This window comes from Amphiura filiformis, chromosome 14 (assembly GCF_039555335.1).
Source record: "Amphiura filiformis chromosome 14, Afil_fr2py, whole genome shotgun sequence".
In the NCBI taxonomy this organism is placed as follows: domain Eukaryota; kingdom Metazoa; phylum Echinodermata; class Ophiuroidea; order Amphilepidida; family Amphiuridae; genus Amphiura; species Amphiura filiformis.
Genome location: NC_092641.1, coordinates 31,856,970 through 31,884,852, shown reverse-complemented (window position 1 = coordinate 31,884,852; position 27,883 = coordinate 31,856,970). Strand labels below are relative to the sequence as shown.

Here is a 27,883-nt window from a genome sequence, read left to right as displayed (position 1 = left end):
GGCTGGTTGGTTGAAAATCGCCTGAAAAAACAAGAAATATGAGGAATGAGCAATTTTTGGGTCTTTTAGAGCTGAAATTATCAAAATCAAGGGTCTTTCGGAGTTTTATTTTGGTCAAATATAGGGGGTCTTTCGGAGCTGCGAAGCCCAAAAAGGGGGGTCTTTCCGGGGGAGAATACCCGTATGATCATTTGTGTTGAGTGCCCCCCCCCCCCCGGGGGGGCTGCTGTGTAATATACCATTTCTTAAGAGCAGTTGTTAAAATAGCTTTATCAAACAAAGTTCCTTGTTTTGATTTTCAACTAATCAATTTGCTCCGCAATCAACCAAGGTTCTGAGTGGTTGTCAACCTTTTATGATGGCATCATTGTACTTATCTAGTATTATTAATAAATGAATAAATAAATTATTATCTCATCTATTATGCATTTATTTATTTATAATGGTTGTTCATTGTCACAAAAAGCATTCGTCTACCCAAAAACGTAAAAGAGGCGCCGAAGTTTGAAAATGCTTTCCTGTGTGTCTTTTCATCATTTTTTAAACTTAGTCGCATTTCCCATTTAGAAAAGTCGTATCAACCGTTAACAAAAACGGGCTGATTACCAATCGCTTAAATAAGAATTTTACTACGGGTACATGCATGAGCCAAACCGCAAAACGGCCATTTATTATCAGTCTGATAAATTTAGTATATTCAGTAATGGAAAGTTATTCAACATGCTCAACCTTTTATGCATTTAGGAAAATTGCCAAGAGCTCTGTAGGCAAGTTATATGTCCAGAACACCTAAAATGTTTTACAAGATTAAACTTGTTTTCAAAACAACAACAAAAAACATTAATCATTTTCACTGCAGGCATGGTCACACAATGCTTTTCCGTGAACACTGCGAAAAAAAAAATCCAAATAAATATATGCGTACGTCTTTTAAAACAAAAGTAACTTTTCAATTAAATGGGACCAAGTTTTAAAAATGGTGAAGAGACACAGAGGAAAGCATTTTGCAACTTTGGCACCTCTTTTAGGTTTCGAAACTTTTTTGAGTAGATACTATTGTGCGTGAAATATAATATCATGGTCAGCGTTTTTGTGACTGCTCCCTACATAATACAAGCATAATTATTTTCCCGACATTTTACATTGATCATAAAACCCATATCAAGTTAAATGGGTTTGATGTCGATCAAAATCACAATTCAGTTTTTAATCTCATTACATGAGCCATTCTCAGAGCTATATTTTGCTGTAAACCCCATCATAATTAGAGTTACGGTTTCAGAGATATGGCCATTGTAGTGTTGCTCAGAACAGAACACTAAAATACAAAGGGAGTTGAATGCTATTATTGGCTATATCTCAAAAGCAATATTCCCGACATCCGACTCATTTTGCTTGATTGCATCACTAAAAAATAAAGTATACTCTGGCATACTAAATGTAAAACCACCCCTTTACTCCAATTAAATATTGAAAAAAGTACTTTTGACATTGAGTTCTCCAGTCTCTTGTTGAGGGGGGAATGGGGGCGTGAATAGGAAAGGGACATCTCATCAAACATAATTATACAGTGCTATCTCACTGAGCTAGCAGCTGAGAGCGGCAATGAAGAATTCCAACACATTGTCAAAGCGTGCCAACTGGTTTTTTTCTTTGATTGTTATAAAGAGCATCTACTTTTACACTTTGCCTTACTTTTTTAATGGAAACCGTAACCGACATTATTTTTTATTAAAATTACACCACACACACCACATAAATTTGCCCTAATAGAGGGCAGGGTTTGAAGAATGAGGCAAATTAAAGGGTTAAAGTTTTTAAAAAGTAGAATATATATTCTATTATTCTATGGTGTCAAGGTCGCTGTTGCTTTCTTACCCTGCGGGACCCTTCTATATATATTGGAACTCACATGGAGTGTTTAGTCGTCGTATGGGAGTCTCCGGCCTCGGGCATGCCGGCCCTGCAGCCTTGATGTTTTAGTTGATACTAGGGGCCCAGTTTCATCAAAAAAGAACAAGAAAGCACAGTGACCTTTACACCATAGAAATGTGAGGACATAAGAATTGTTCTCACATTTTTACTGTCCTCACATTGTACATATAGTATAGAATAATGCCCTCACTTTGGTTTACATAATGCTAGCTCACGGAGAGGCAGGTGCACCTGTACACGCGCTCGGATCCTGATCGGGGTTGGGTACGTTGACGCAGTTGTCACACACGTCTCCAAAACCGTCGTCATCTGTGTCATCCTGCAATAATTTTTTTCGGATAAGATAATTATATTAACAAGCTCGACAGAATCTCGAAAGGTGCGGGTTGTATGTTGAAGGGAATATAAAATTAATTGTATTAAAGTTTGTCATTTTTTGCCCCGGATTTTTTTTATTATTATTATTGTCATGATTGTGTAATAAAGACAAAATAATGTGAGATATGGACATGATGAGAATCAACACAACGAAATACAATAGTAATCTTGGTGTGTAGTAAGATGTATACATATAAACTTACAATAACAGGCTAGTGGATTAATTATATGAGCCTAAATATTTTTCAGTTTCTAAGTCACAACAATTCATGAACATATCGGCTCTCTGCTATGTTTTTCCTGGCTAATAAAGATTGTTGACGGCATTTGATTTTAGACCAGATGTAACCTCTGCCCCGAAATTAAAACAAATGTCACATTTACACTTTGTAACAACAATTCATGTGTGAACATAACGTCACTGCATGTCAAGTCAAGTAAAACTTTATTAAAATCCACAAGGGAAATTACATTCATGAGTGCTCATACCAACAAAACACATAATTACCACAAAATATCAAAAACACAGTATAAAAGATGATGCTGTGTTTTCTTGGCTAATAAGAATTGTTTTAGACCGGAAGTTACCCCTTAATGACCTTTGAGCCCAAATAAAAACACATATAGACTGGGTAACAACAATTCATGTGTGAACATACTGGCTCTATTTTTACAAGGCTGATTAAAATTATTGACGGTATTTGGTTTTAGACGGAAGTGACCCCTTCATAACCTCTTACCCCAAATAAAAATGTAAATGTGGTAACAACAATTCATGTGTGAACATAGCGTCACTGCATGTGGTGTGTTTTCTTGGCTAATAAGAATTTTGAAGATATTTGTTTTTAGACCGGAAGTGACCCCTTAATGACCTTTGACCCCAAATAAAAAACACATTTAGACTGGGTAACAACAATTCATGTGTTATCATACTGGCTCTCTGCTTACCAAGCTGATGAAAGATTATTGACCGTAGGCCTATTTGGTTTTAGACCGAAATGACCCCTTAATAACCTCTTACCCAAAATAAAAAGTGTCACGTGTAAATTTGGTAACAACAATTCGTGTGTGAACATTCCAGCTATCTGCTATGTTTTTCCAGGCTAATAAAATTTGTTGAGGGTATTTAGTTTTAGACCGGAAGTGACCCCTTAATGACCTTTGACCCCTAAATCTATGAACACATAAACATAGGCTAATATCAATCCATGTGTGCACGTGGCGTCACTCTGCTATTGTGTTTGTGGAAGAAGAATTTGAAGATTTTTTGTCTCGGACTGGAAGTGACCCCTTATTGACCTTTGACCCAAATGTAATTTGTTAACCTCTTAAAGACATAGACTAATAACAATGTTTATGTGCAAGTGGCGTTATTGTACTGTGTAACTTAAGACAATTGGATTTTTGATTTTTGTTTTCAATTTCAGACCAGAAATAACCCCAAACCGGGACGCCTAAGCATGTGTGCAAGTGACGTAACTGTGCTATGTTATTTGTAGAAGAAGAAACATTTTGAGTGTTAAATTCACGTTTTTGGCCGAAAGAACAAGAACTATATGTTGCGGCCTTATAAGACCACAAAGTCTAGCCGTAAACCTTGAAATGACCTCTGATGAAATAGTCCCTGAAGAAGTCAACCCGAGCAGAGATCAGCAGTCACTACAAAGAAGTGGTAATATATCCCCAGAATTAACTCTAAATCACTTTAACAACTTGATAAACGATGCAATGGCAGGACGTTGTCCAGGCATGGAAATATTCTCTTATTTCCATGGTCCAGGCAATCGTTAGTGTTCTAAGCAATACATTCCGCAATACATATCACTCCTCAAGATTAAGTCTTTAACATGAGTGCTGTCTGTTATACAGTCTAAACACACTCTGTCTCATGACGTATGTCATCTTTGAGGGTCAGCTTCTTGCTGTAGTTATCATGATGACACGTCCTGCTTTAGAAGGCGATGGCCAATATGAAGTCCACGGATAGCCTGACTCTATTCCTGGCTGATAAAATCATTTCTAACAACACAAAACCTGCAGTTACTGTCACCAGAAGACATGTCTTAACAAACACACGTACCAGACCTGAAGTACAGTACTGGCCATAGCACACAGGAGGAGGCAGACACATTGATGATCCTCCAAGGTATTGAACTTGTGAAGTCTGGTATTGAGGTCGACGTCTTCATCGAAGACACAGACTGGTGGTTCTTCTATTGAGGAGACTCCCTGAAGTAGGGCTTGACATTCACATAATCACAGGAATATCAGACAACAGAAGGGTCATAGCTTTGAAACCTATTTATGAACTTGGAACATCAAGAGCTATCGTCCGGCCTGATGTCCATGTACTGACTGGCAGTGATACTACTTGAAATACCAAATCTGCCCTCTTAAAATTATTAGAAGCGCCGGACAATGTTATAAATGCTCTCGGCAAAGGGAACGTACCATCATCTGGAGTTATAATTGGCTGCAAGGAATTTATGTACAATGTTGCTTAGTAACAAAGATATAGCAGCCTGCGGTGGAAAAGATTCAAAGAACATTATATAATGCCGTATCTTACAGAATGTCAAGAAGTACAGGCCAAATTATATTAATAATGGTGACCATTTTGAGATCTAATGTAGCCATCAAAAATGTAACCTTCTTGAAACTGTGTTTTTTGTCATCCTTGGCATTATATTATAAACATGGGTATTACTAGTAGTCCTATCGGATTATAAAATAACTCTGAATGTAAGATAAACCTTGTAGTCCGAAATGTGTTGTTAATATTATGTTGTTAGTGGCAGCCATTTTGAAATCTCACAGAACTGCCAAACAAAATGCCCTGTACCTTTGTATATATTGTTTATTTGCAATCTTTGGCATCATAAACATGGGTATTGTCACCATTTTAAGCTTGCTGCGTGGCTCACAGCTATAGTCAAAAATATATTGATGATGGCAGCCATTTTGAAATCCAAGATGGCCACCAAACGAAATAACGTATAACATTGTTAATGCCTTTATTGTTTTCCTTGACATTATAAACATGGGTATTTGCACCATTTTCAGTTTGATGTGGAGCTCAGAAGGCTACAGAAGCCAAGTTATATATAGTCCAAAATACGTTGAAAAATTAGGGTTAAATTTGTACCTTTTTTCTTTGCGGCATAATAGCAAAGAGAGTAGAATATGGGCATCGATATTATACTTTTAAAAGAATAATATTTAACACATGCTCAGCTTTAATTTGATACCACATTTTACGTACGTGTGTCTTTTCCAGTGTATTTCAGTGGGCGCGTTTAATGGTGGTGCGCTTATATAATATTGAATGACGAAATGCAAGCTGTTGTCCCAAAACACGTCTCCAAATTTACTTTCTGCATTCTTTTTCATTTTGAATCGAAGGTGACAAATTTGGTTTTCCACATGTGTCAGTGTGTAGAGAAATGTTGAAATTAAATTTACTAACCTGGTCAGCGTTGGCGACGTTGACGCAGTTGTCACACACGTCTCCAATACCGTCGCTATCTACGTCAGCCTGTTATTAATTTATTTTATTCAGATAGGATAAGAATTTTAAAAAATATATAAATAACAAATATTATTGCAATTTATGTTATACAGTGGTAAGAATACAAATAAAACGATATTTAAAAGGCATTTATTGCCCAGAGATAGATCAAAACAAATACCAGTTTTCAACAATATTACAGATTTCATACAGTAAAACACGACATGTTGTTAAAACCAGCATCACCTATGAAACTTGTAGAAACTTTTTTCTAATGAGGTTCATTGAAAGACCAAAGTTGAAATTGACAGGAATTTAGGTCTATATTCAAAGCAAAAAAACATTGCTATAATGAATGAAGACTTGCACGCTGCTCTCACACACACTTCTCTGGGTTTACTTTTTGTTTAATTTCTATCCAAAGGTGACAAATGTGGATTTACTAACCTGGTCGTCGTTGTCGTCGTTGACGCAGTTGTCACACACGTCTCCAATACCGTCGCCATCTACGTCAGCCTGTTATTAATTTATTTTATTCAGATAGGATAATAATTTTTAAAAAAATATAAATAACAAGTTGCAATTTATGTTATACATAATTATGATAAGAATACAAATAAAACGGTCAGCATGTTATTAATTTATTTTATTCAGATAGGATTCAAATTGAATTTACTAACCTGGTCGGGGTTGGCGACGTCATCGCAGTTGTCACACACGTCTCCAATACCGTCGCCATCTACGTCAGCCTGTTATTTTATTTTATTCAGATAGGATAATAATTTAAAAAAATATAAATAACAAATTGCAATTTATGTTATACATAATTATGATAAGAATACAAATAAAACGGTCAGCATGTTATTAATTTATTTTATTCAGATAGGATTCAAATTGAATTTACTAACCTGGTCGGGGTTGGCGACGTCGTCGCAGTTGTCACACACGTCTCCAATACCGTCGCCATCTACGTCAGCCTGTTATTTTATTTTATTCAGATAGGATAATAATTTTAAAAAATATAAATAACAAATTGCAATTAATGTTATACATAAATTATGGTAAGAATACAAATAAAACGCATTTAAAAGGAATTTATTGCCCAGAGGTAGAGTAAAACAAATGCCTGTTTTCAACAAAATTAATAATATTACAAATTCTATAAAAATAATAAAAAACGACATGTTTTTAAAACTAAGATCACCTATGAAAGTTGCAGAAACTTTTTTTCTAATGAGGTTCATTAAAAGACCGACGTTGAAATTGACAAGAATGTAGGTCTATATTCAAAGCAAAAAAATGTAACGTAAAATATTGCTATATCACAGAATGAAGAATTGCACGCTGCTCTCACACACACTTCTCTGGGTTTACTTTTTGTTTAATTATTATCCAAAGGTGACAAATTTTGTTTTCCACATGTATAGAGAAATGTTGAATTTGAATTTACTAACCTGGTCGTCGTTGTCGAAGTCGTCGCAGTTGTCACACGCGTCTCCAATACCGTCGTTGTCTGTGTTAACCTGGTCAGCGTTGGAGACGTCGATGCAGTTGTCACACGCATCTCCAAAGTCGTCGCTATCTGTGTTAACCTGGTCAGCGTTAGCGACGTCGATGCAGTTGTCACACGCATCTCCAAAATCGTCGCTATCTGTGTTAAGCTGGTTAGCGTTGGGGACGTTGACGCAGTTGTCACATGCGTCTCCAAACACGTCGCTATCTGTGTTAGCCTGGGCAGCGTTGGCGACGATGACGCAGTTGTCACACACGTCTCCAATCTTGTCGCCATCTGTGTCGGTCTGATCAATTTTAACGAGATTAATGTTAATAAGATAATTACCCGGGATAATTACTATAAAAATACAAATCACGACTAGCAAATTGCAAATTTGACAAATTCGGTTCATATGTGTAAAGAAAATCTTGAAATTGACATTACCAACCTGGTCGTCGTTGTCGTTATCGTCGCAGTTGTCACACGCGTCTCCAAAAACGTCGCTATCTGTGTTAACCTGGTCAGCGTTGGCAACGTTGACGCAGTTGTCACACACGTCTCCAATCTTGTCGCCATCTGTGTCGGTCTGATCAATGTTAACGAGATTAATGTTAATAAGATAATTACTATAAAAATACAAATCACGAATAGCAAATTGCAAATTTGACAAATTCGGTTCATATGTGTAAAAAAAATCTTGAAATTGATATTACCAACCTGGTCGTCGTTGTCGTTATCGTCGCAGTTGTCACACGGGTCTCCAAAATCATCTCTATCTGAGTTAACCTGGTCAGCGTTGGCAACGTTGACGCAGTTGTCACACACGTCTCCAATCTTGTCGCCATCTGTGTCGGTCTGATCAGTGTTAACGTCGTTGACGCAGTTGTCACACACGTCTCCGATTCCGTCGATATCTACGTCAGCCTGTAATTAATTAATTTTATTCGGATAAGATAATTAAATTAAAAATACAAATCACAAATTGCAAATTTGACAAATTCGGTTTTTCACACGTTTAGAGAAATCTTGAAATTAACATTACTAACCTGGTCGGGGTTATTGACGTCGTCGCAGTTGTCACACACATCCCCAATAACGTCGACATCTTTGTCGGCCTGATCGGTGTTAACGTCGTTGACGCAGTTGTCACACACGTTTCCAATCCCGTCGCCATCTGCGTCAACCTGTAATTATTTTATTCAGATAAATTCATAGCGATATTTGACTCCAAATGGGTCACGTCAAATGTTAAGTCTGGGATAATGAAGCTTTTTGCCCAAGTTTGAATTACGAAGGGGGTTGATTTTTTTTATCCGTCATAACCAATGCGCGTGTTTACGCCCTAACGACCTAAGCTAATCGTAGATCCATATTTTGCGCTCATTTTCCCCCCAGCACCTTACCCGGGGGTAGGACCTACCATCAATGATGACCATAGAAGGGTGTTGGTGAGGCCCACCATTGGTTTCTACAGTAAAATCCATGATTTTCATTTCGCTATTGTCGAATTATTCCAAGAGCTACTGACTTTTTACTTGTTTGTTAGGTTGAAACAGTCGTTGCCTTTTATATGTAGGAGAAAATTCGGCGAAGATCGCATATTCGTTTAATTTTTAGCCGAAAATCAATTTTGCCTATATTTTTGTACATTTCCAAAATTTGCCTGGGCGCCCTCATATTATGACGTCATAGCAGCATTATGTGGGGTGTTTGTACTTATTTTGGTATCACTGTATAGAGGAGACCCATAGCTATACATTGGTATCAAATATAACGGTATATGACGTTTATAATTGAAAATTGGGGGTTGTAATAACAACCCCCTCGTAGTCCATATTACAAAATTTGGCTCAGTAGTTCTATGGTTAAGCACTATTTATTGTTATGGTCCAGCTATGAGTTTTACATTATTGGACGAGATGTATCCTAGTCCATTATTATTATATCTCAGAGCGAAAGTAATAAATATCGGGCATAAAGTTTCAAACTTTATCATTATTATGTTTTGCATCTATACACACATATTACCGGGCATATTACGCCCATTATGCGTTTTGATGAATACAAATATTTGACAATATTGGATCCAGAACATAATAATGATAAAAGTGAATGCTTTAGGCCCAATATTTATTGGTATCGCTATGAGTTTTAAAATATAAGCCGAATTGATCCAATTTAATATCAAACTTGGGCAAAAGCTTTGCTACCCCAGACTTTAGTCTTGACATGACTCAATTAGGGTCAAATTTCACTCATGAATAGTTTTTGCTAAAATGCATGCGTTTTTAGAGATTTGTTATTTAGATGGATTTGTTATTAGATTGATTGTTATGAAAAGTAGTGCAACATTCTTCGCGAAAAGTCTATTCTTAGGTAACTTCAAGGTAATTTCAATGTCATAAAAGGTCTTTCAAGGTCATGGCTGGACTTAACAGCATATCTACAATCAAGGAATTTAATGTTGCCACACTCATGCATAATAACTGTAAATCGCCGCCCCCATTCAATGTTGATAAAAGCAATTTTGACATTGGGCTCTCTAGTCTTGCCAACATTGGTTGACGGTAAATGGGGGAGGGAAGAGGAAAGGGGGTGGTTTGTACTTCTCATCAACAAAACATAGTTATGCTAATTTCACTGAATTCTCAGGGCGGCAATGAAGAGTTCCAACATTGTCAAAGTATGTATGCCAACTATATTAATTTTTTCCTTGATTGTAGTTTATCGGCCTATAATTAACTAACCTGATTGGCGTTGGCGCTGTTGACGCAATTGTCACACATGTCTCCAATCAAGTCTTCATCTGCGTCAGACTGATCGGCGTTGACGGCGTCGACGCAATTGTCACACATGTCTCCAATCAAGTCTTCATCTGCATCAGCCTGATCGGCGTTGACAGCGTCGACGCAATTGTCACACGTGTCTCCAATCAAGTCTTCATCTGCGTCAGCCTGATCGGCGTTGACGGCGTTGACGCAATTGTCACATATGTCTCCAATCAAGTCGCCATCTGCGTCGGCTTGATCGGCGTTGGCGGCGTTGACGCAATTGTCACACACGTTTCCAACACCGTCGCCATCTGCATCCTCCTGGCCAGGATTCGATATAAGAGGACAGTTATCTATTGAATCGTCCACTGTATCCCCAACGGTATCTAAAAATGAAAATGCATCATGATTCTTTTAATTTTGCCTCGAAGTGAAGATACTCGATTAGCGCATATGTGTAGTTAAGTTGGAAGAGGAGCATATCGGCATGATCGGGCACTCTTGGAAATAAACTTCTAATCGACGACTGTAGATCAGAAAAAAATGCGTAAACGATAAGCTCAACAATGTGGCTAGAAGTCAACAGGGGTCGAGCTTCATAAAACAGGATTCAAATTTCAAAATTGCTCAGATTTTGTAAATTAACACGCCAAAGTATTCCTCTGGTCATATCTTATCTTCCCATTTGCGGTTGAAATAAAATGAATTGATTAAAATTCCGACCTTATTCTATGTCTTTTGTATACAGAAGCATATCTATAGTAACATGCCTTCGACATGCAAAAAGTGAACTGTTTAACATGAACAAGTGATCCTTTGTTAATTCTATTCATAATTCAGACCTTTTTGTCAATGGGGGGTCGTGGGGTCATAACCCCCTTGCTCATAACATTTTAGTCTTTCCTGAAAACTTTGTTTCCAGTATGCTTCGATATACGTTTTTATAAATACGCACGTGACCACCTCCGCGCTGCCATAACAGCTTTTTTGCCATCGTCAAATACTTTCAAAATGTTGTTTTTGATGACATATTACAAATTCGGAATCCCCACATGTGTAATAATTTTTCTATTGTGGATGTCAATATTAGATAAATGGTATAAATAAACATACATTATGCTGTCAAAAGACATTATATCGCACCATAAAACTTTGTTGAGGACTGAATACTTGACATTTGCTTTCAATTGGCAACCAGATCATTTGCAGATGGTCATAAGATTCTAGGTGATGAATGGTTTCATTTGATTTTGATTTGATTTTCAATATTCCAGGCAAAAACACACAATCAAAATATATCACAACATAATTTGTTTTAAATCAAATCAGAAAACAGCCAACCCGACTCCCGGCGGATACCCCAAAGCGAACCAAATTACTGTGAGCGGGTCTCCGAAAGTCTAGTCAAGATAACCTTCAAAAGTAAAATTAATAAAAAGCACAAAGCAAGAACAAAATTTAAATATAGGCCTAAAAGTGACAATGTCTACCCAGACCTAACGCAAAGGCGTTTAAACTGATCAGAACATTAGTGGACACATCAATGTAAACAGTGGACTAGAGTCTACAGCTGGAAAAGTTCAGAAACATAATGTCACATGATGAGTGACATTCACTCATCGCTGAGTAGACGTTCACTGACCACGACGGTTGTTCTTTGCTTTATTATGAGCCAATGGAAAACTGATATTATGTGCTCATCACTCCATGAATTTTAAGGGCAAGTCGCGTAGCTGTCTCACAATATTGGTCGTTCTGATAAACATTGCGTATAGGTGAGATGTAAAGACATGAACAAACTTAGAAGGGTACTTGTTTAGCTTCAATGCTTGTCAGATGTGAGTATTTTCGTATCGTTTATTCTCAATGTTTGAGGATCATTGTCAGCTCTTTGAAATAAAGGCCAAGAACATTAGCTATAACCTGAAAATAGCTCATCATGATGCAGTCATGTCTACAGTAGAATTCATCTCGACCTTTGCAGGACTTAAACCCCATTAAAAGCTATTAAACCAAGATAACACTCATTGAAGCAGCTCAACTGATTAAATCAGATCTTCTCTGGTTGTGCACAAGTGTCTGTTTTCAATGTGCGACATCGCAATAAAGCTGGTATTATAGCTTCAGTTGGGTAACCGATTATAAAGGAAACGAAAGCAAACAATGGTATGTGTATCTTTGTTCACGAAATGAGACAAAGACCTGCTTTTTGTTAACCAGCATTCTTCAAAATGAGCAACATAATGATTGTTGACTTAACACGGTTTGGAAATAATTTCTTCATATTTTTGGTGTTATCTGTCGTTTACATATCCTTCCTAAAACACAAAAGTGCGACCCTCTCCAAACATCTAAATTAGCTAAAATTTAGGACATGTTACAAAACTATATTTTCTAGAACCTATTTAGAATAGTTTAAATGTAGCTTTTACCGGTTTTTGTGGCATCCTTCAGAAGTGAGCGGTCCGATACCAATATTTTCGGTCAAATCTCCATTCAATTAACACGGGGAGTTGGCTAGCTATGCCTTGCCCTCACTCATATTTTACAAAAGTGCGACCATTTCTGAACATCTAACCTAGCTGTAATTTTAGGTCATGTTAGAGAAATATATTTGCTAGAAGTTTTGGAGAATAAATAAAATATTGGCTGGTTATTTTTCACACAGTGATGTTAACTAGGCAAGTGTCCATTCTTCCAACATACATCATTTGTAAAGGTCACGCGTCAATGGTGAGAGCACTGTGTATTGTGTATAGGAAAACGGACAGTAACTGCAGTATGTAAGACGCTGAATTTTTCAGGATAGGTCCAAGAATATGTGTAAAATAACATACTGAAATTCCCCAAAATTCCCCCTTGTGCTCTCTCGGAAATCCAAGATGGCGTCCAAAATAGCCGTCATTGTCCATTTCATCATAACTTTGCAACCAGACAATTTACTAAAAAATTATGTTTTAAGGTACAAGGAATCTAATAAAAACATTGCATAGAGTCTCCTTTACTCACAAGTAGCAGTAACTAAGATGGCGTCCAAGCATATTTTAAAAACTGTCTAGTCTAGCTGTAGACGGAGATCCTGGTGAGGCACCTCAAGAGGATCTATGATAACAGACTTTAAACTTAACTTAGATAATTTGTGTCTTTAAACATAATGTATAGGAATTGAATTTGTGAATCTAACATGCCGGGTGGAAAAAATAATGTAAACATTGAAAAATGGCGGTCATTTTTGGAGCAATCTTAGTTTTGTTTTTATTAGATTCCTAGTACCTTGAAACATATGTTTAGACACTTTTTAAAGTGTTAATATTTTAATATTAAAATATTATTTCTAGCTTGTATATGGTTGCAATGGAAAACGGCGGCCATATTCCTGGACCCTGAAAATGTAGCTTGTTATGAGCTATTTCCACCTTTTGACTTATGCTCTTGGCCTAATGAATATTGCGGCACTGAACATTTGGCTGATTCTGGATGGTGCGAGTCAAAGTTAAGTCAGCATGGTCAGTGTGAGTTTTCTTCCTGTCAACTGTAGTAAGCGAAATGTCAGACATTCTCTTGCTGAGAATGGCAAGGAAATCAAACTGGTTATTGGTCGTCTCCTCATTAGTGAATTTGATAACTTCCTTTTGAAGATTGTTGACGTGGGTCATGAAACAAGCTAAGTGATCGCATTTGATAGCATAGCATGTGTCGTCAACATACCGTTTTCAAATCCCAAGGCGGGATTAGGAGCGGTCAGAAGAGCTTCATATTCAAAGAAAAGGTCGGCCACTGGTGGAGAGATGGGCGATCCCATCCCATGAAGTAAAGCATTGTTTAAACAAAACTCCAACATAGGTCTAATGCATGTCAGATATGTGGAGTGATGACCTGTGAAGCAGGACCCAGTACACCCATATGTACACGTAACCCATTGTGTCAATACGGTCGTATTGTCACGGTAAATGCCGTGCTGGGATGGATATTTAAAAAAAAATGCGCAGTGATTTATAATGCGCTACGCACAGGCACAACGCCTAGACGTTAATCCACAAGCCTCAGCACACTTTACAGGTTGTCGCTGACCACTACGGCCCCATGCCCACATCATTCCATAAACCATTAAACAACAATTCAGGGACTTTGCTGCTTCAAGAGCGCACACCCTAGACATTCCACAAATAACCTTCGCAACCAGGATCAGCTCCCCGGGTTTCGTACGGGTTACAACAAGACAAATTAGCAGTAAGTTCCTTGTCCAGGGGAATTTCAAGCTTACTCAATTATTTCCACGAGAGCGTACTAGGCACCGCCAGGGTTCGAACCCGCAACCTCTCGCACCATAGTCGAACGCCTTATCGATTGAGCTAACTTGACTGCTACAAAGTGCTATTACAGCATATGTATGGGCACGGTGTACCCCGTTGTCAAATTACCACGTACTTCAATACAGTAATAATCGACATACCATAGAACCAGTACCACGAAGTTTATTGTGATGTCAAGTCAACACATTTTTTTCTGGTTGAGTGCAACATGTTCGCGTACGCGTAATAGTCGGAAGCAATATCGTCGGCAAACCTCTCGCTGAATACATGTATGTCTGAACTCGAAACTTGAGTCGTCAGTCCCTGTGTATAATCTTGGAATGAATGCAACATATACAAAGGTCACGTCACATGGGTCCTATAGATAGCTAAACCTATAATAGTGTTCAAGACGAGCAATATCTGGCTATAGACGAATCCAACGAGCCAAGTCATGGTCAGGATTTGTTCGGCCATCTTTGGGTAGCCGCTAGCACCAACCTGGTGTTTTGAGCGCTCAATTGTGCAAATAAAAGCCGCCTAACACCTAGAGAAGATGCAAGGACGAGGAGGGTTTATAGAATAATACAATAGAGATAATTCCGCAGGTAGTCCCGTCGCATCTATTCATACATAGTCCTTTTGTTCGCAAGTACATGAATGCATAGATACCGCGTGTAGTTAATCCGATTATTATGTCACTTCAACAGCGAATAGACCATGTAGAAGCTTGTAAACTTTAATCATTCTTTTGTCTACCTGTGTTTTCGCGGAAGGTGTAAAACGGGTGATGGAATGCAGTTTAAAATTTCCGCCAAGGCCGAATCATTTCACATTTTGAGTGCATTGTAGCCGACGGCTACCCAACTAAAGGCTGCTAGTCAGGTGTAGGAATGCGTGGATTTGGATTCCTCTATACTCCATTAAGTTGTTTGTAGGACTCTGTCTACTGTAACTCTTGCAGACTGGACTGTCTGCGTTCAATGCGACGACGTTCCTTTGATATAACGAATAAGTTAATTATAAAAAGCATTAAAACTTTTACATTCATCTTACTTGGACTTGGAAGAGTAAGGCTAATAATAATCCCGATTTCAGCTAGCACTAACACAACGGCTATCATAGAAACTGCCATACACACGACCATAGAGCGGCTAATACTACGTGGCTTCCGGTCATTGGAGATGCTCGTCAGTGGCACTCGAGTGACGCCATTTCCCAGCCACCAATTCTAAAAGGAATCAATATAAAAAAACACAAACCCCAAATCATTTTAGCTGATAGTAAAATTGCAATAGATAACTTTTAAAAAAAACAGACACGGTGGAGCCAGGGGCAGGCCCCATGCAGATGAAAATTCAAGCTTCCAGTTGGGCAACAAAGCCTCACACAGTATTGTTACCTTGCGTTTGCTTTATAATCGTTCACCCAACTGAAACTATAATACCAGCTCATTGCAATATCGCACAGGTAAATCAGAAACATGTGTAGTGTGGATTTAACCATCGTACACATTCTACTGTAGACATAACTGCATCATGTATAGTTACTACGCCAATATGTGTTGCGAACACCGATTTTTGTTTATTTGTTATTTAATTGTAACACTTTGGGTTGGTAAGTAGTTCTTGGCAGTGGAATAAGCAGGGTTCAGGAAGGGACGTCCTATGGCAGAGCAGATCTGAGAATGCCGAGTGAGAAACTCTGGACAGACCAGAAGCCACTCTATCACAACTGCATGGCCAGGAAGAAAGGAGTGCTATTATGAGAATGTTCAACATCAGTAGAGAAATTGTTGGGCAGGGTTGTAAATCTTCAGCAAATTTCCTGATTTCTGCTTGGATCTTCATTGTACAAAGTATAGGGAAATACACATTTTCAGGAAATGTTAAAGCAGTTTCAGTAAAATTGTTTATCCCTGTTTGGGAGACGAAATTAGTGATTGGGTTCTGCACACGTGTTGGAGGCACTATCCACTATCTTTCCTGAATATATCATGGTGGAAGCCTTGGATGGTTTTGAAGGGTCAGTCAGCATTGGTGGAAGAACCATCACCAACCTTCGATTTGCTGACGGCATAGATCTGGTTGCAGGTCAGGTAGAAGAACAGAGCACACTGACAACAATATAAGGGTGCAAAACGCAGTGCATAGACAAGTTAAGTCATGAGAATGGGGTCCAACGATGAATTGGATGTATCAATTAATGGGGAGAAACTAGAAACCATAGTTTAAAAACAAACGTGGACAGTTTCGATTGTTTGTCCCCATCATTCAGTTATCATTCATGGCATATGAATAATTACATCCTATGGAGTAAGTAAGAGCATATTTTGTTACTATTATGAAATATTCCAGAACAGCTTTATCCCACTCCCCTATGACTTGCCTTATAATATATACAAACCTGTGAGTTCACGATCGGATCCATTTAGCTCCCAATGGTACACAAATAAAAGCATATACCTTCACTATCTCCAATCTCCGGAAATGTGCTTTCTGCAATGATCTAAGTTAAAATAAAGGGTCCACAACTTATAAGTTCCACTCTAAATACTTTTTAGAATAACACAAAAAATATTTGACGAAATGCAAAGGTGTAAAAAGATATGGGTGGCCTTATTTGTTTTACACATATGGACCATCAACCAAATTATAGCGTCATTGCGTTCGGTCATAATGGTTCATTATGTAAAAAAAGAGACCGGTTTAAACAGTCTTAAACAATACAGTTGGCCAGGACTATTCATGTGATTGTTAAAGAAATCCTAAATGCTATGGACGCAGGTGCAACTTTTAAAACGGTTTCTTTTCTTACACAATTAACCGTTGTGTCTGAACGCAATAATTACATGTGTCAAACAAATAGGGCTATACATACCTTTTTACATTTTTACATTTCTTTTAAAATGTATTAGGGGGGAACTTATAAGTTGTGGAGCCTATATCAAACTATTAAAAGGCCAATTGTTGGGGCATATTATATGTAAGGCTCAGGGGGGAGTATTTGCTGACAAGCTTTTGGGGGGGAGCTTTTTCAATAACACAAACAGGAAAACGTTCAAACATCGTCACATATTCACAATTTAACGCTAGTTCTGACCCCGAGATTAGCACCAGAGTCCATTTGTATCCGAGTCCGAGCCAAGTCGGACTCCTTTTATGTTCGAGTCCAAGTTTGGGGCGCCTAATAAAACAAACGTTTAATTAGCATATTAAAGCGTTTCCGTACAGTTTTCCTAAGCCTTTTTAGAGCGTTTTTTAAAGGCGCCACATGAATGTGTGCCAAAAATCGCTTGCCCTTACTCTCGGATTGCCAAAATTACCCCCCCTTCGGCTCGCCAACACCCCCCATTTTACCCTTCCATCCAGGCTCATAATTATTGCACAGCCCTTAATGTAACTATAACTTTTTGTTCGGCAATAGGGTCACAGCTCGAGACGGTTTGGTAATTGGTGGGGTCTAACACTCACCCCTTTCCCCAGTCAATGCTGGGTACTTCCACAACATTCAACATTGATAGGGGAAAGGGGGATCAATTACAAAGCACATGCTAAAGTGATCCAATAATTTTGTCCCGGATTGTCTAATTCTTATAAAAACAGGTATCTGTATCTTTACTTTTTCAACCGTCATTTCAACACACAATGCAAGAATTCAAAGATATTTTCACATTCAGGTAACAACTTAGTAAGCGTCATGATGCATAAGAGAAATGTTGCAAAATTTTTACGTATCATTAGTGAATGGTCCCTTAAAATCACACATATTACATAAGGAGCTACATTTTTAGTTAGACTGGTGCATATTACTAATATCACAATGCATCTTTCAACGAATAAACCTCGTATATGAAAGAAATGTAGCCCATGTTATTTGGTATTAAATGTATTTTGTCACATAACCTCCTGCAAACACCAACATATGTTACTTTGAAGAGCCTGTGAAAATCGAAAATCTTACACTAGAAGCCTACATTTCATACCTAAGTTTGACACCAGGGCTTGAAAAAAAATACAGTACCAAACAATTTTCCTGGCATCTACTGAAAGATAAAAATTATTGCTTTTCATTTGGCCGAGAAAATTAATTTTACAGTGAAAAGATGTAACTCAAAATTCTGCTCATTTCAACACCAAATTCGGTCGTTTGCCTCATCAAATGACTGAATGAGCCTCGTATAACAATAGCCATCGATTTACTAGCGTTCTGAGTGTATTTTATTATGTAAGCATTGTATTTTTTTAACCGTTCCAAACGTAGGTATCATTAATATACGCCCGTGCATCTATTCAAAATCACTGGATTTTGAATAGATGCACGGGCGTATCATTGCAAGCTCTCTATTGAAATTAATTCATCATGCGTGCTATATATCAGAGCATTTTGGGCATTACTTTGCTATGCTTATGGTTCATTATCTCTTAACAAATCATAGTTCTTGGTGTAAATCTCTAGCCTTTCAATACGGGTTCATTACATCCTGACAATAGCACTTGCTGTAAATCTAGCCTTTCAATAATTAATGTGTAATGCAGTCGTTTATACCTTTTTCAAGTTGTATTAATATCCAAACAACAAAGCCAAGTCTCTTTCGTAGTTTGGCCGTTAAGGATAGGTTATTTTTGACTTAAGGGGGTACTACACCCCTGCCCAATTTTGTGCCTATTTTTGCATTTTTCTCAAAAATTATAGCACATTGGTAACAAGTAAGATGTGTTTATTATAGGGGCAAGGACTGCAACTACTGTACTGAAAATTCAGCAACTCAAAGCAAGTAGTTATTGATTTATTGATCAAATATTGATTTTCCCTCATTTTTGACTGTAACTCCATAACTGATGTCTGTGCTGAAATAAAATTTCCAGTGCAGTAGTTGTAGCCCTTGCCCCTATACATATCTTACTTGTCCCCAATACACTATAATTTTTGCGAAAAATGCAAAAATAGGCACAAAATTGGGCAGGGGTGTACAAGTACCCCCTTAATGCGGCTCTGCACTCTAGACGTTGTTACATGTACTTTTTTTCAGTTTACTGCGTATGCAAATGGACTTTGAAACAAATTGCATTGAATTGCATTTAATTATTGCTATATTGCACCCAGAATTGCATTCCACAAAAACATTGTCAATTTGAGAGAGCGGTACATCGAAATACGCAAGCCATGTCAACTGGGTGCTGGTTTATTTGCAGCACGACACTAGCTGATACTGAATCACAGTATAATACACTATTTGGATGTTTGCACCACAATATATCAGCTGGCCCTTTCGATGTGGACATATTGGGAAAATGCCATAAAACTTTGACCCAGTAGTGATATTCAGTATTGATGAAATTCATATGTGTGTGCTAAAAGTTTTTTGTTAGAATATTTTTATGCTAAATGTGTTTGTAAATAGGGCCTATTACCACTTTTTGAGAAAAGGTTGGTGACTTTGGTGCGTTATGATAAAATAAGTCTTTATTTCAAGAGCTACATTTAAATGAACATTATGTTCCATTCAAAGAGGTTTTAAACCAGAGTTCAATAATTATAGTGCATTGTAATTTTCGAGATAGTCAAAATAAGATTATAATTTTGTCTAATCTTAACTTAGCAGACAGGCTTAAAAGTGTCTACATGTACCCGGCCAGCTCTGCTTTATACATGCACAACATGTATCTTTCAGTGTCTGGTCAATTGAACAGATATATACTTATAATTATTGTGGCATTTAAAACCACGTTATAACATTTGCTGAGGAAGCCACCCTCAATATTTTTCAACATTCTGTTTTTTACATAATTATAATGTACTTTATTAAACTAGGGAGCACGGTGGCCTAGCGGAACGGGCACTGACTCATAATCGGAAGGTTGCGGGTTCGAGCCCCGGCGACGCCATTGTGTTGTGCCCTTGAGTAAGGCACTTTATCTCGATTACTCCTCTCCACCCAGGTGTTTAAACGGGTACCGGCATTCTTAAATGCTGGGAAGGTAACAGACTCGCTGTAGAGGAAGTGTAGCGATCCCCCTATAGCAACATTACATGGAGGAGTCTGGCCCAATCGCCAATGAAAGAGAGATGGGCACTCCGATCACTGTTTAAACAGGATCGGCTCCTTTACCTTTACCTTTATTAAACTAACATATCCTGCAAAAATCAATACTTTAGGTGCTGCAGGTTAGTCACAATCCGAGATTTTGAATAAAACGCAGGAACCGTCGTTTTATTATTACGATGGAAATATTAGTCGAACGCGTACTTCGATGTTCATAACATAGTACATACATGTACTTGGCACCCGGATTTGGCAACACACATAAAGGATCATGTCGTAGCACAACCGAATGGAGTGACACGCATTGACGACATCGCCGCTGGTAGTAAATTCAAATTTTCTTTGCTTTACCTCAGTTGTTCAGCTTAAAATTAAAAGGGGACATATCTGACAGTAAAGGCTAACATTTTATGGAAAAGAAATACTAATCTATTTTTGTATGGAAATGTTGGCCTATGGTTAAGTCATATCCTTCCTATTATGTTATGTTTTACATTGCATTAGGCTAATTATTCCCTTTTCTGTAAAGATAGGCCTATGCGATTTTGGGTAATAATAATAATGTGGCCATTCTATTCCTTCTGGTCTTGTCGTTTTGGTTTATATAGTTGTCGTAAAGCCCGTGGTCTTTATTTTTAATGCAGGTGTAAACCCAGTAAATTATGATTGAAATATAGTTATTACAAATGTTATATTATATGCTGAAAATTCAATAACTTTTTACTTCAAAATCGTCTGGAAATGGCTTAATAGTGTGTGCTTCAAAAATAATAATGTGCGGCCCACCTATTGTTTTTAAAAAAAAACCTTTAAAGCCATAATGTACGAAATTTTGAGTTTACACTCCCAACTATACGTACAACTTACAGTACACCTAATTAGATCCCAAAAAAATTCATTGTGTTTGGGACAACAGAGCAAGTTTAATTGAATTCCACAGAACACCAGAGTTAAAGGAGTATTTCGTGATCCTAGCATCCTTTATTTATGTCATTTTTCATTAGATATCCACGAAAAAAACCTATTCCCAAAATTTCAGTTGATTTCGAATTTGCGTTCGCGAGTTATGCATGATTCATAACCTCATGAATAAACGCGATGCGTGCGATCCAATCATATTTTATTATTTGTGAAAACGCGAACGCAAATCGAGGTCATTAATATCTCACAATTGACCGCAAAATGCGTAATTGTTCCAATGTCGCACACAATTGACTTCTGCGTGCGCCGTATTGTGCGTCCAACGAACTGCGCGCGCGCTGGCTGCCGTATTTGGATTGCGCGCTACCATATTTGCACAGATTCTGATACGCACTTTTGTTATTGGTCGTTTTGTTTTAGCCTGATCGATTTTGGGAAAGGGAAGATGTAAGAATTGTTTATTTTTACAAACTTTTGAGGAAAATTTTGTGTTATTTTGTTAACTTTAAAGATCAAAGTGACGGTTATGAATGAGGTTAATAACTTTGCATCGGTTATATGTCGGGCATTGTGAAAAATCTAAACATTTTGCTTTGGACCTCGGAATATCCCTCGGGGCTGCGCCCCTCCGGATATTCCTCGGTTCCAAAGGCAAAATGTTTAGATTTTTCACAATGCCCTCCAAATAACCGATGCGCAGTTATTAACCTCTAATTATGTGTATTACACTGCTCCATAGACAATGCGTTGTAATTTCGTACTGGTGCACCAGAACGAAATTCAAATTTCACGATATCTTTGCTTAACGAATTAATCTGCAAGAAATATTTTGTACATAAACATTATGTAGCCAGAGGTTTCCAGTGATATAAAAATCTCAACTTTTTTGAGTAAAGTGGGGGGATGAGGCTGTGGATCACGAAATGCCCTTTTAAGCGGCTTAAGATAGTATTGCGAGTTATCTTAGTTTGGTTTAAAATGACTAGAAGACTTTACTGACAGTCATTTAATATCCGTACCACACACCACGCCATACTTACAATGTCATTCCCAAATATTAAACCATTTTCACACAGGTATTAAAATTAATGTTGTTACTCACCGGCTAGCGGCTGTGTGACAGAACCTATTATTCAGAGTTGGACTCTGTTCCTCTCTTTTGACGATAATGTTGCATATATCGGATATAACCAAAAATATGTTAAATTTGATTTGATTCAAAAGTATTGTATTATTAAAAGTTCACCAACATCAACACATATCTGTCTCGGGACTCGGTCAGTCGCTATATGTTCAGGAATGTGCAATGACCGGGTGCTATGCCAATGACAAAGCCCTGCCAGGGTGCTATGCCAATGTCAAGGCCCTGCCCGGGTGCTATGCCAATGTCAATGCCCCTGACAATTGTATAACATGCTAGTTGTGTTTGTTCATTTGGTTTGTTCATTTCTGTATGACAAGCGATTCTTGCACATTTAGAAAAGGAGGTAATTTTTAGTTGACTGTTGGGTAAAATTGTTAGGTAAGAAAGTTGGGTATCATATGACCCAATGCTGAACAGAGCAGAACCAAAACTTGACGCATGCAGTATTATGCAGTCATGTCTACAGCAGAATTCACCACGACCTTTGCAGGACTTAAACCCCATTACACCAATATAAACCTCATTCAAAACAGCTCAACTATGTTAAATCAGGGATGTGTCTCATATCCCTGGCTAAATCCATAAACACATGTGTCTGATTTACCTGTGCGATATCGCAATGTGCTGTGATGAAATAGGTATTATAATTTCAGTTGGATGCACCATTACAAAGCAAACGCACATTTACAATACTGAGCGTGGCCTTTGTTTCCGACATGAGAACAAAAGTCTGCATATTGTTATCCAGCCATGTTGATGGTACTACTCATGTCAAACTTGTCACATTTATTGTGATCGTATCACACAAGAAAATGAGAAACATGTCGTTTTAGACTTAACACGGTTTGGAACAAGTTTTTCCATTTTTTAGCTCCCTATCGGGCAGTCAGAACTCCATATTTGGGAGGGCTCGACAACAATCTTCCCAAAATCGCATTTTAATCATTTTTAAATGACCATAGAGGGAATTAATTGAAATTTTTTTACAGCTTCTATGGTCAATTGATCAAACCAATCACACGATGGTGCTCGCTCGAAGTTGGAGCTATCTCGAGTCAGCTGTTGAGCACAATTTGCCATTAAAATTACACGTCCTACTGTTATGAAATTTTGGAAGACTCTCTTCGGAAAAACAGCTCGACAACAGCTTTCCCGTGACATTTTTTACTTCAAATTGTAGTATGTTAAGGATGAACATTATAATTCACATGTGAGCCTCTATGGCCATTATTTGGGTGAAGGGTTTTCCCTCCAGCCCACTAACTAGTCTATTGCTTATACCTACAGTACAGTGAGTGAGCTAAAGGTCAATCATCAATTGGAGCGCTGTGTGTGCACTGAATAGGAAAAACGGACAGTAACTGCATAATGGAAAGGTAACGTTCATGCTCATGTAGAGGGCTTAACACTTGCTAACAAAGGGTAAAAATACCCATCATCGGATACAACTACAAGCAGTCCTTTGCAAAAGCCAAAGATACAGGTTTTACCCACACAGCACAAAATATTTTACACAACACATCGCAAGATGGACGTCGTCGCTACAAAACTCCGTGACTGGGGAATGTCTGAGGAAGTTATCACGGCTTTTCAAGGTATATATCGCTCTGGATCAAGTAGAACTACATCTGATAGCACCTTTGGATAGTATTGCTATCTATAGCACTGTATATACAGTTTTAAACTACAATTGATACCTACTTTTGCATGAAGAAATATACCCAGTCTGTGACTAGTCTGTGTCCATGGAAGTGTTGTGACGATAATTCATTTGCATAATTGAATATTGATCATTATGCCGTAAGCCATGATACCCGTTCATCGAGTGATCACCGTATTTATATCCGTGCATCAATTGCACTCCGTGGAGCGAATTGCCCGTGCTCTCACGAAGACTTTACTCCTTGTTGACTCTTCAACAAAGATGTTTTACTTTAGTAAAACCTAGATACGCTGATGCCTATACTGATGCACGGCAGTGAACGTAACCGTTCCGGCTGAAAGCCAGAAATTACGTCATTTGTTCTGGTGCTGCCACTTCCGGGTAACGCGGGAGAAGAACATGCCTTTTGCAAACAAAATGGCCGACTCGTCCCGGCCCCTTTCCAGCGAAAATACAGCTTATTTAGCCAATGTGAACATGGGGTCATCGGTTATAATATTTTCCTATCATATTGGACTAACACGTCAGCTACATGGTATTTCACGATATAACAGTAATAATATCCGTTCGTCGGATGTTTCACGAAGTGACCAGCTCTAATGACGTCATGATGTAAACAACGTCCGGGTCGTTAGGTAAACCCAAATATGGAAACCTCCAAACCTATGCAAATTAGGTGTTCGACGAATCAAACTACGATCAGCCCACCTCCAAACTTATGCAAATGAGTTCAGGCGGTTACGTGAACATGTAAACTAATGCGACTCTTGTGTATACCGACCTCTGTGCTCTTCAAACAATACGGGCGCAACAATTTCGTCTCCTGATGATTAGTTTTGGTTGGTCACCTTGATAGTGAAGATACTTTTACCATGTCTTGAACGTGAATTATATATTCAATTATGCTGCAATGTGACTCGGTTAACATTTATTAATACAATCTTTATTATTTTGATCCGTGTGTAAACTGATATAAAATCAGAATAAATTTCATGAACTTATTTCTGTTTCATCTGGTTCATTTCGTGTTAGCCATTCACTTTCCCGATCGTTATTCCACCCTTTGGGACTCCAAATCCGGTATCTTGCTCTGCTTTTTCCTTTGACTAATTCCCTAATTTAGCTTCATAATACATAGTGGAGATTCATTTTGGTCATTATTTTTATAGTAGTTGGAGTTCCAGTTGCATTTTGTCATTACTCACATACACTCACACACATTACACACAAGGTTATTAAGAGTTTTTCATCACAAGAATGGACTGCAATGAGAGTCAACGCACGAGGAGACTGTGTACGAAAACAATGTAAGTCTCTTGTTATGTCTAATGTATAGTTTTGGCGAACTAGAATTTATATTTATTTTGTTTTATTATGTATTGGCGAGCTAGCAAAATATAACAGGATATTTTTTCATAATAGACTTTAAATGGTTAGACCCTTCTGCCATGTCCGCCCGGCTCCAATAAGTGTTGACAACAATATCATAAGAAAGGTAACACTACTCACGGTTGCAGCTGGCCTGCTCATATTTGCTTACAAAATACATCAAATATAATACCCGAATAAACCGAAATAATTCGGTTCCCAGCTTTTATGTGAGTTTGCCGCTTGATACTTAAATAAGCACATATTCTCAAAATAGAACCAGTCTACAAGGAAGCAAAAATCACTACAATTAGGGAAAATAATGTTATTTTAAACATAATCCGTCTTCATAAGCTGTTGATCGTATGCCAAATTTGGGATATGCATTCGAAGCAGAATTTGTTTCTGCACATTATGGCACCTCATTTGTTGTAATGGTTCCAATATTGATGTCGCAGCATACATGATTTAAATGAAAGTGACCATGGATTTAAAACTTGCAGCAAAGTCCTATTATAGGATTTTGCTGCAACTTTCAAATCCAAGGTTACTTTCATTTTAAATGTATGCTGCGACATCAATACATCCCAAAATTTGGTATGAATGATAGCCATTATTTAAAGGGGTAACTACTTTTTGGTAGATGTTTATAATAAAGCTTTAGTTAACAATTGAAAAGTGTTCAACACTTCATCAGTTATATATTATAAATAGCATAATCGAAAAGTGTGGTACTTTAAATTGTCTGTTTACGATCATGTGCCGCTCGTTTGATGTTTATTACGTGATAATGGTGTAAGCGAGTTAGTTTTGACATTATTGAGTAGGTTTTGTACTAACTAAAAGCGTGGTACTTCAGATTATCTGCTCTTGTGTTGTTTGTCACGTGTTAATGGTAGTACTAGTCCTCTGTAATTGAGTTATATTTTGTATTAATCAGTGAATGTTATATAAATGTATCTCGATGAATTCCTCTCATTACGTTTGATTAGTAAAAAGAAATACTGAGGTATACGTGTTGGTATAAAGCAATTTATTGTATTAAAGAGTCATTGAGTCATGTACCAGATGAATAAGAATCTGTTTTACTAAAATACGTCTTCGCTACCGAACAAGAACTTTTCATATCATATTTGAAGGTAAGATAGAGCTATTGTATATAGTTGTAGTTTTGTAACCAATGTTACTGTTGTCTTCGTGGTGTGTTTTGTTGTTGCATGCTAACAGCGGCTGTTAGTATCCGGGGAGGGTCCTTGGGATTATTTTTCAACGGGTTTTTATGTGTTAGCTTCCGAACCCTTACCATGCTTTACATTTCTAAGACCGATAACAAGTACCCATATCTAAGGGTTTTTCGAAAATAGGAACCCATATTAGGATTTGAGCTTTAAAATAGTTAAAGCAATTGTATGTGATTTGCATAAAGTATAGATTCCTATTTAAAGCAATCATGTGTGATTTGCATAAAAAATAGATTACCATTTAAATGTTAGTTTTCACTGATCGCATTGTCCCCTTTTTATAATTTCGAGCCAAACAAATGAGGTAAAACGAAGAAAATTTCATTCCAGCGCCTACAATGCATTTATTTAGCTCGCCGATTATTATTATCATGCTTATCGGGAGCTTCACGCAGCTGATGGGATTCAAACAAGACGTATAAGACAAATAGCGATATACACACAGTCTATGCGTCTAGTCGACGTACAGCCACGGAATAGGCCTGGAAGCGGCGCTAGAAATTAGCATGAAGCCGCATTCAAATGTAAATAGCGTATTGTTATTTAAATTTGCGCCCAGACGTATTGAGGGCGACAGTCATGTTATCCAGACAGAGAATGTCTTGATGCGCCAGGCATGTCAAATTGCTGAGTGAATGTGTATAAACCCCCTTTCTGTATAGGTAATAAGCTAGTATATTTCGTGTTCCAGTTTGTTATAACAAAAACATAAGTATTATATTAAATATATTAAGTGTATAAACTTTAAAATTGACGTGAATTTGAAATGCAGAGCTCCAAATCTAGCTAAATCGTGTAGTGTGAAATTATGCTGTGTGACCCCCTCTGCGTGGTAGAATTATATTCATAAAACATTGAATTTAACATATAATATGGGCAGCCAACCACGATTTATCAGCATTTAAAAGATATATTAATTAACAAAGATAAATAATCAATAGTACAAATGACAATTTAACTAGTAAACAAGTCTGAAATCTTAAAATGTTGCCACGTGATTTCCCGAACACGTGATATGTCTACATGTGACCATTATTCAGATTTACCGAAGTATTTAGAGTATGGTGCACGGCTTGCAGGCAACTGTGTATTTCTTGACCTCCGTATAAAATCAGTAATTC

The 27,883-nt window shown here is 37.6% G+C and overlaps 1 protein-coding gene across 1 annotated transcript; it reads right to left on the bottom strand.

Annotated features, from left to right (window-relative positions):
- Positions 1-222: 222 nt before the first annotated feature.
- On the bottom strand, positions 223-22,617 carry LOC140169967 (uncharacterized). Its single transcript, XM_072193273.1, has 13 exons — positions 22,449-22,617; positions 16,786-16,887; positions 15,436-15,610; positions 10,064-10,473; positions 8,363-8,500; positions 8,034-8,240; positions 7,765-7,902; positions 7,276-7,620; positions 6,730-6,798; positions 6,502-6,570; positions 6,269-6,337; positions 5,780-5,848; positions 223-2,254 (listed from the first exon to the last, which is right to left on the bottom strand). Exons 2-13 carry the CDS (start codon positions 16,807-16,809, stop codon positions 2,147-2,149), a joined length of 1,821 nt encoding a protein of 606 aa, XP_072049374.1. The 5' UTR covers positions 16,810-16,887; positions 22,449-22,617; the 3' UTR covers positions 223-2,146.
- Positions 22,618-27,883: the final 5,266 nt, after the last annotated feature.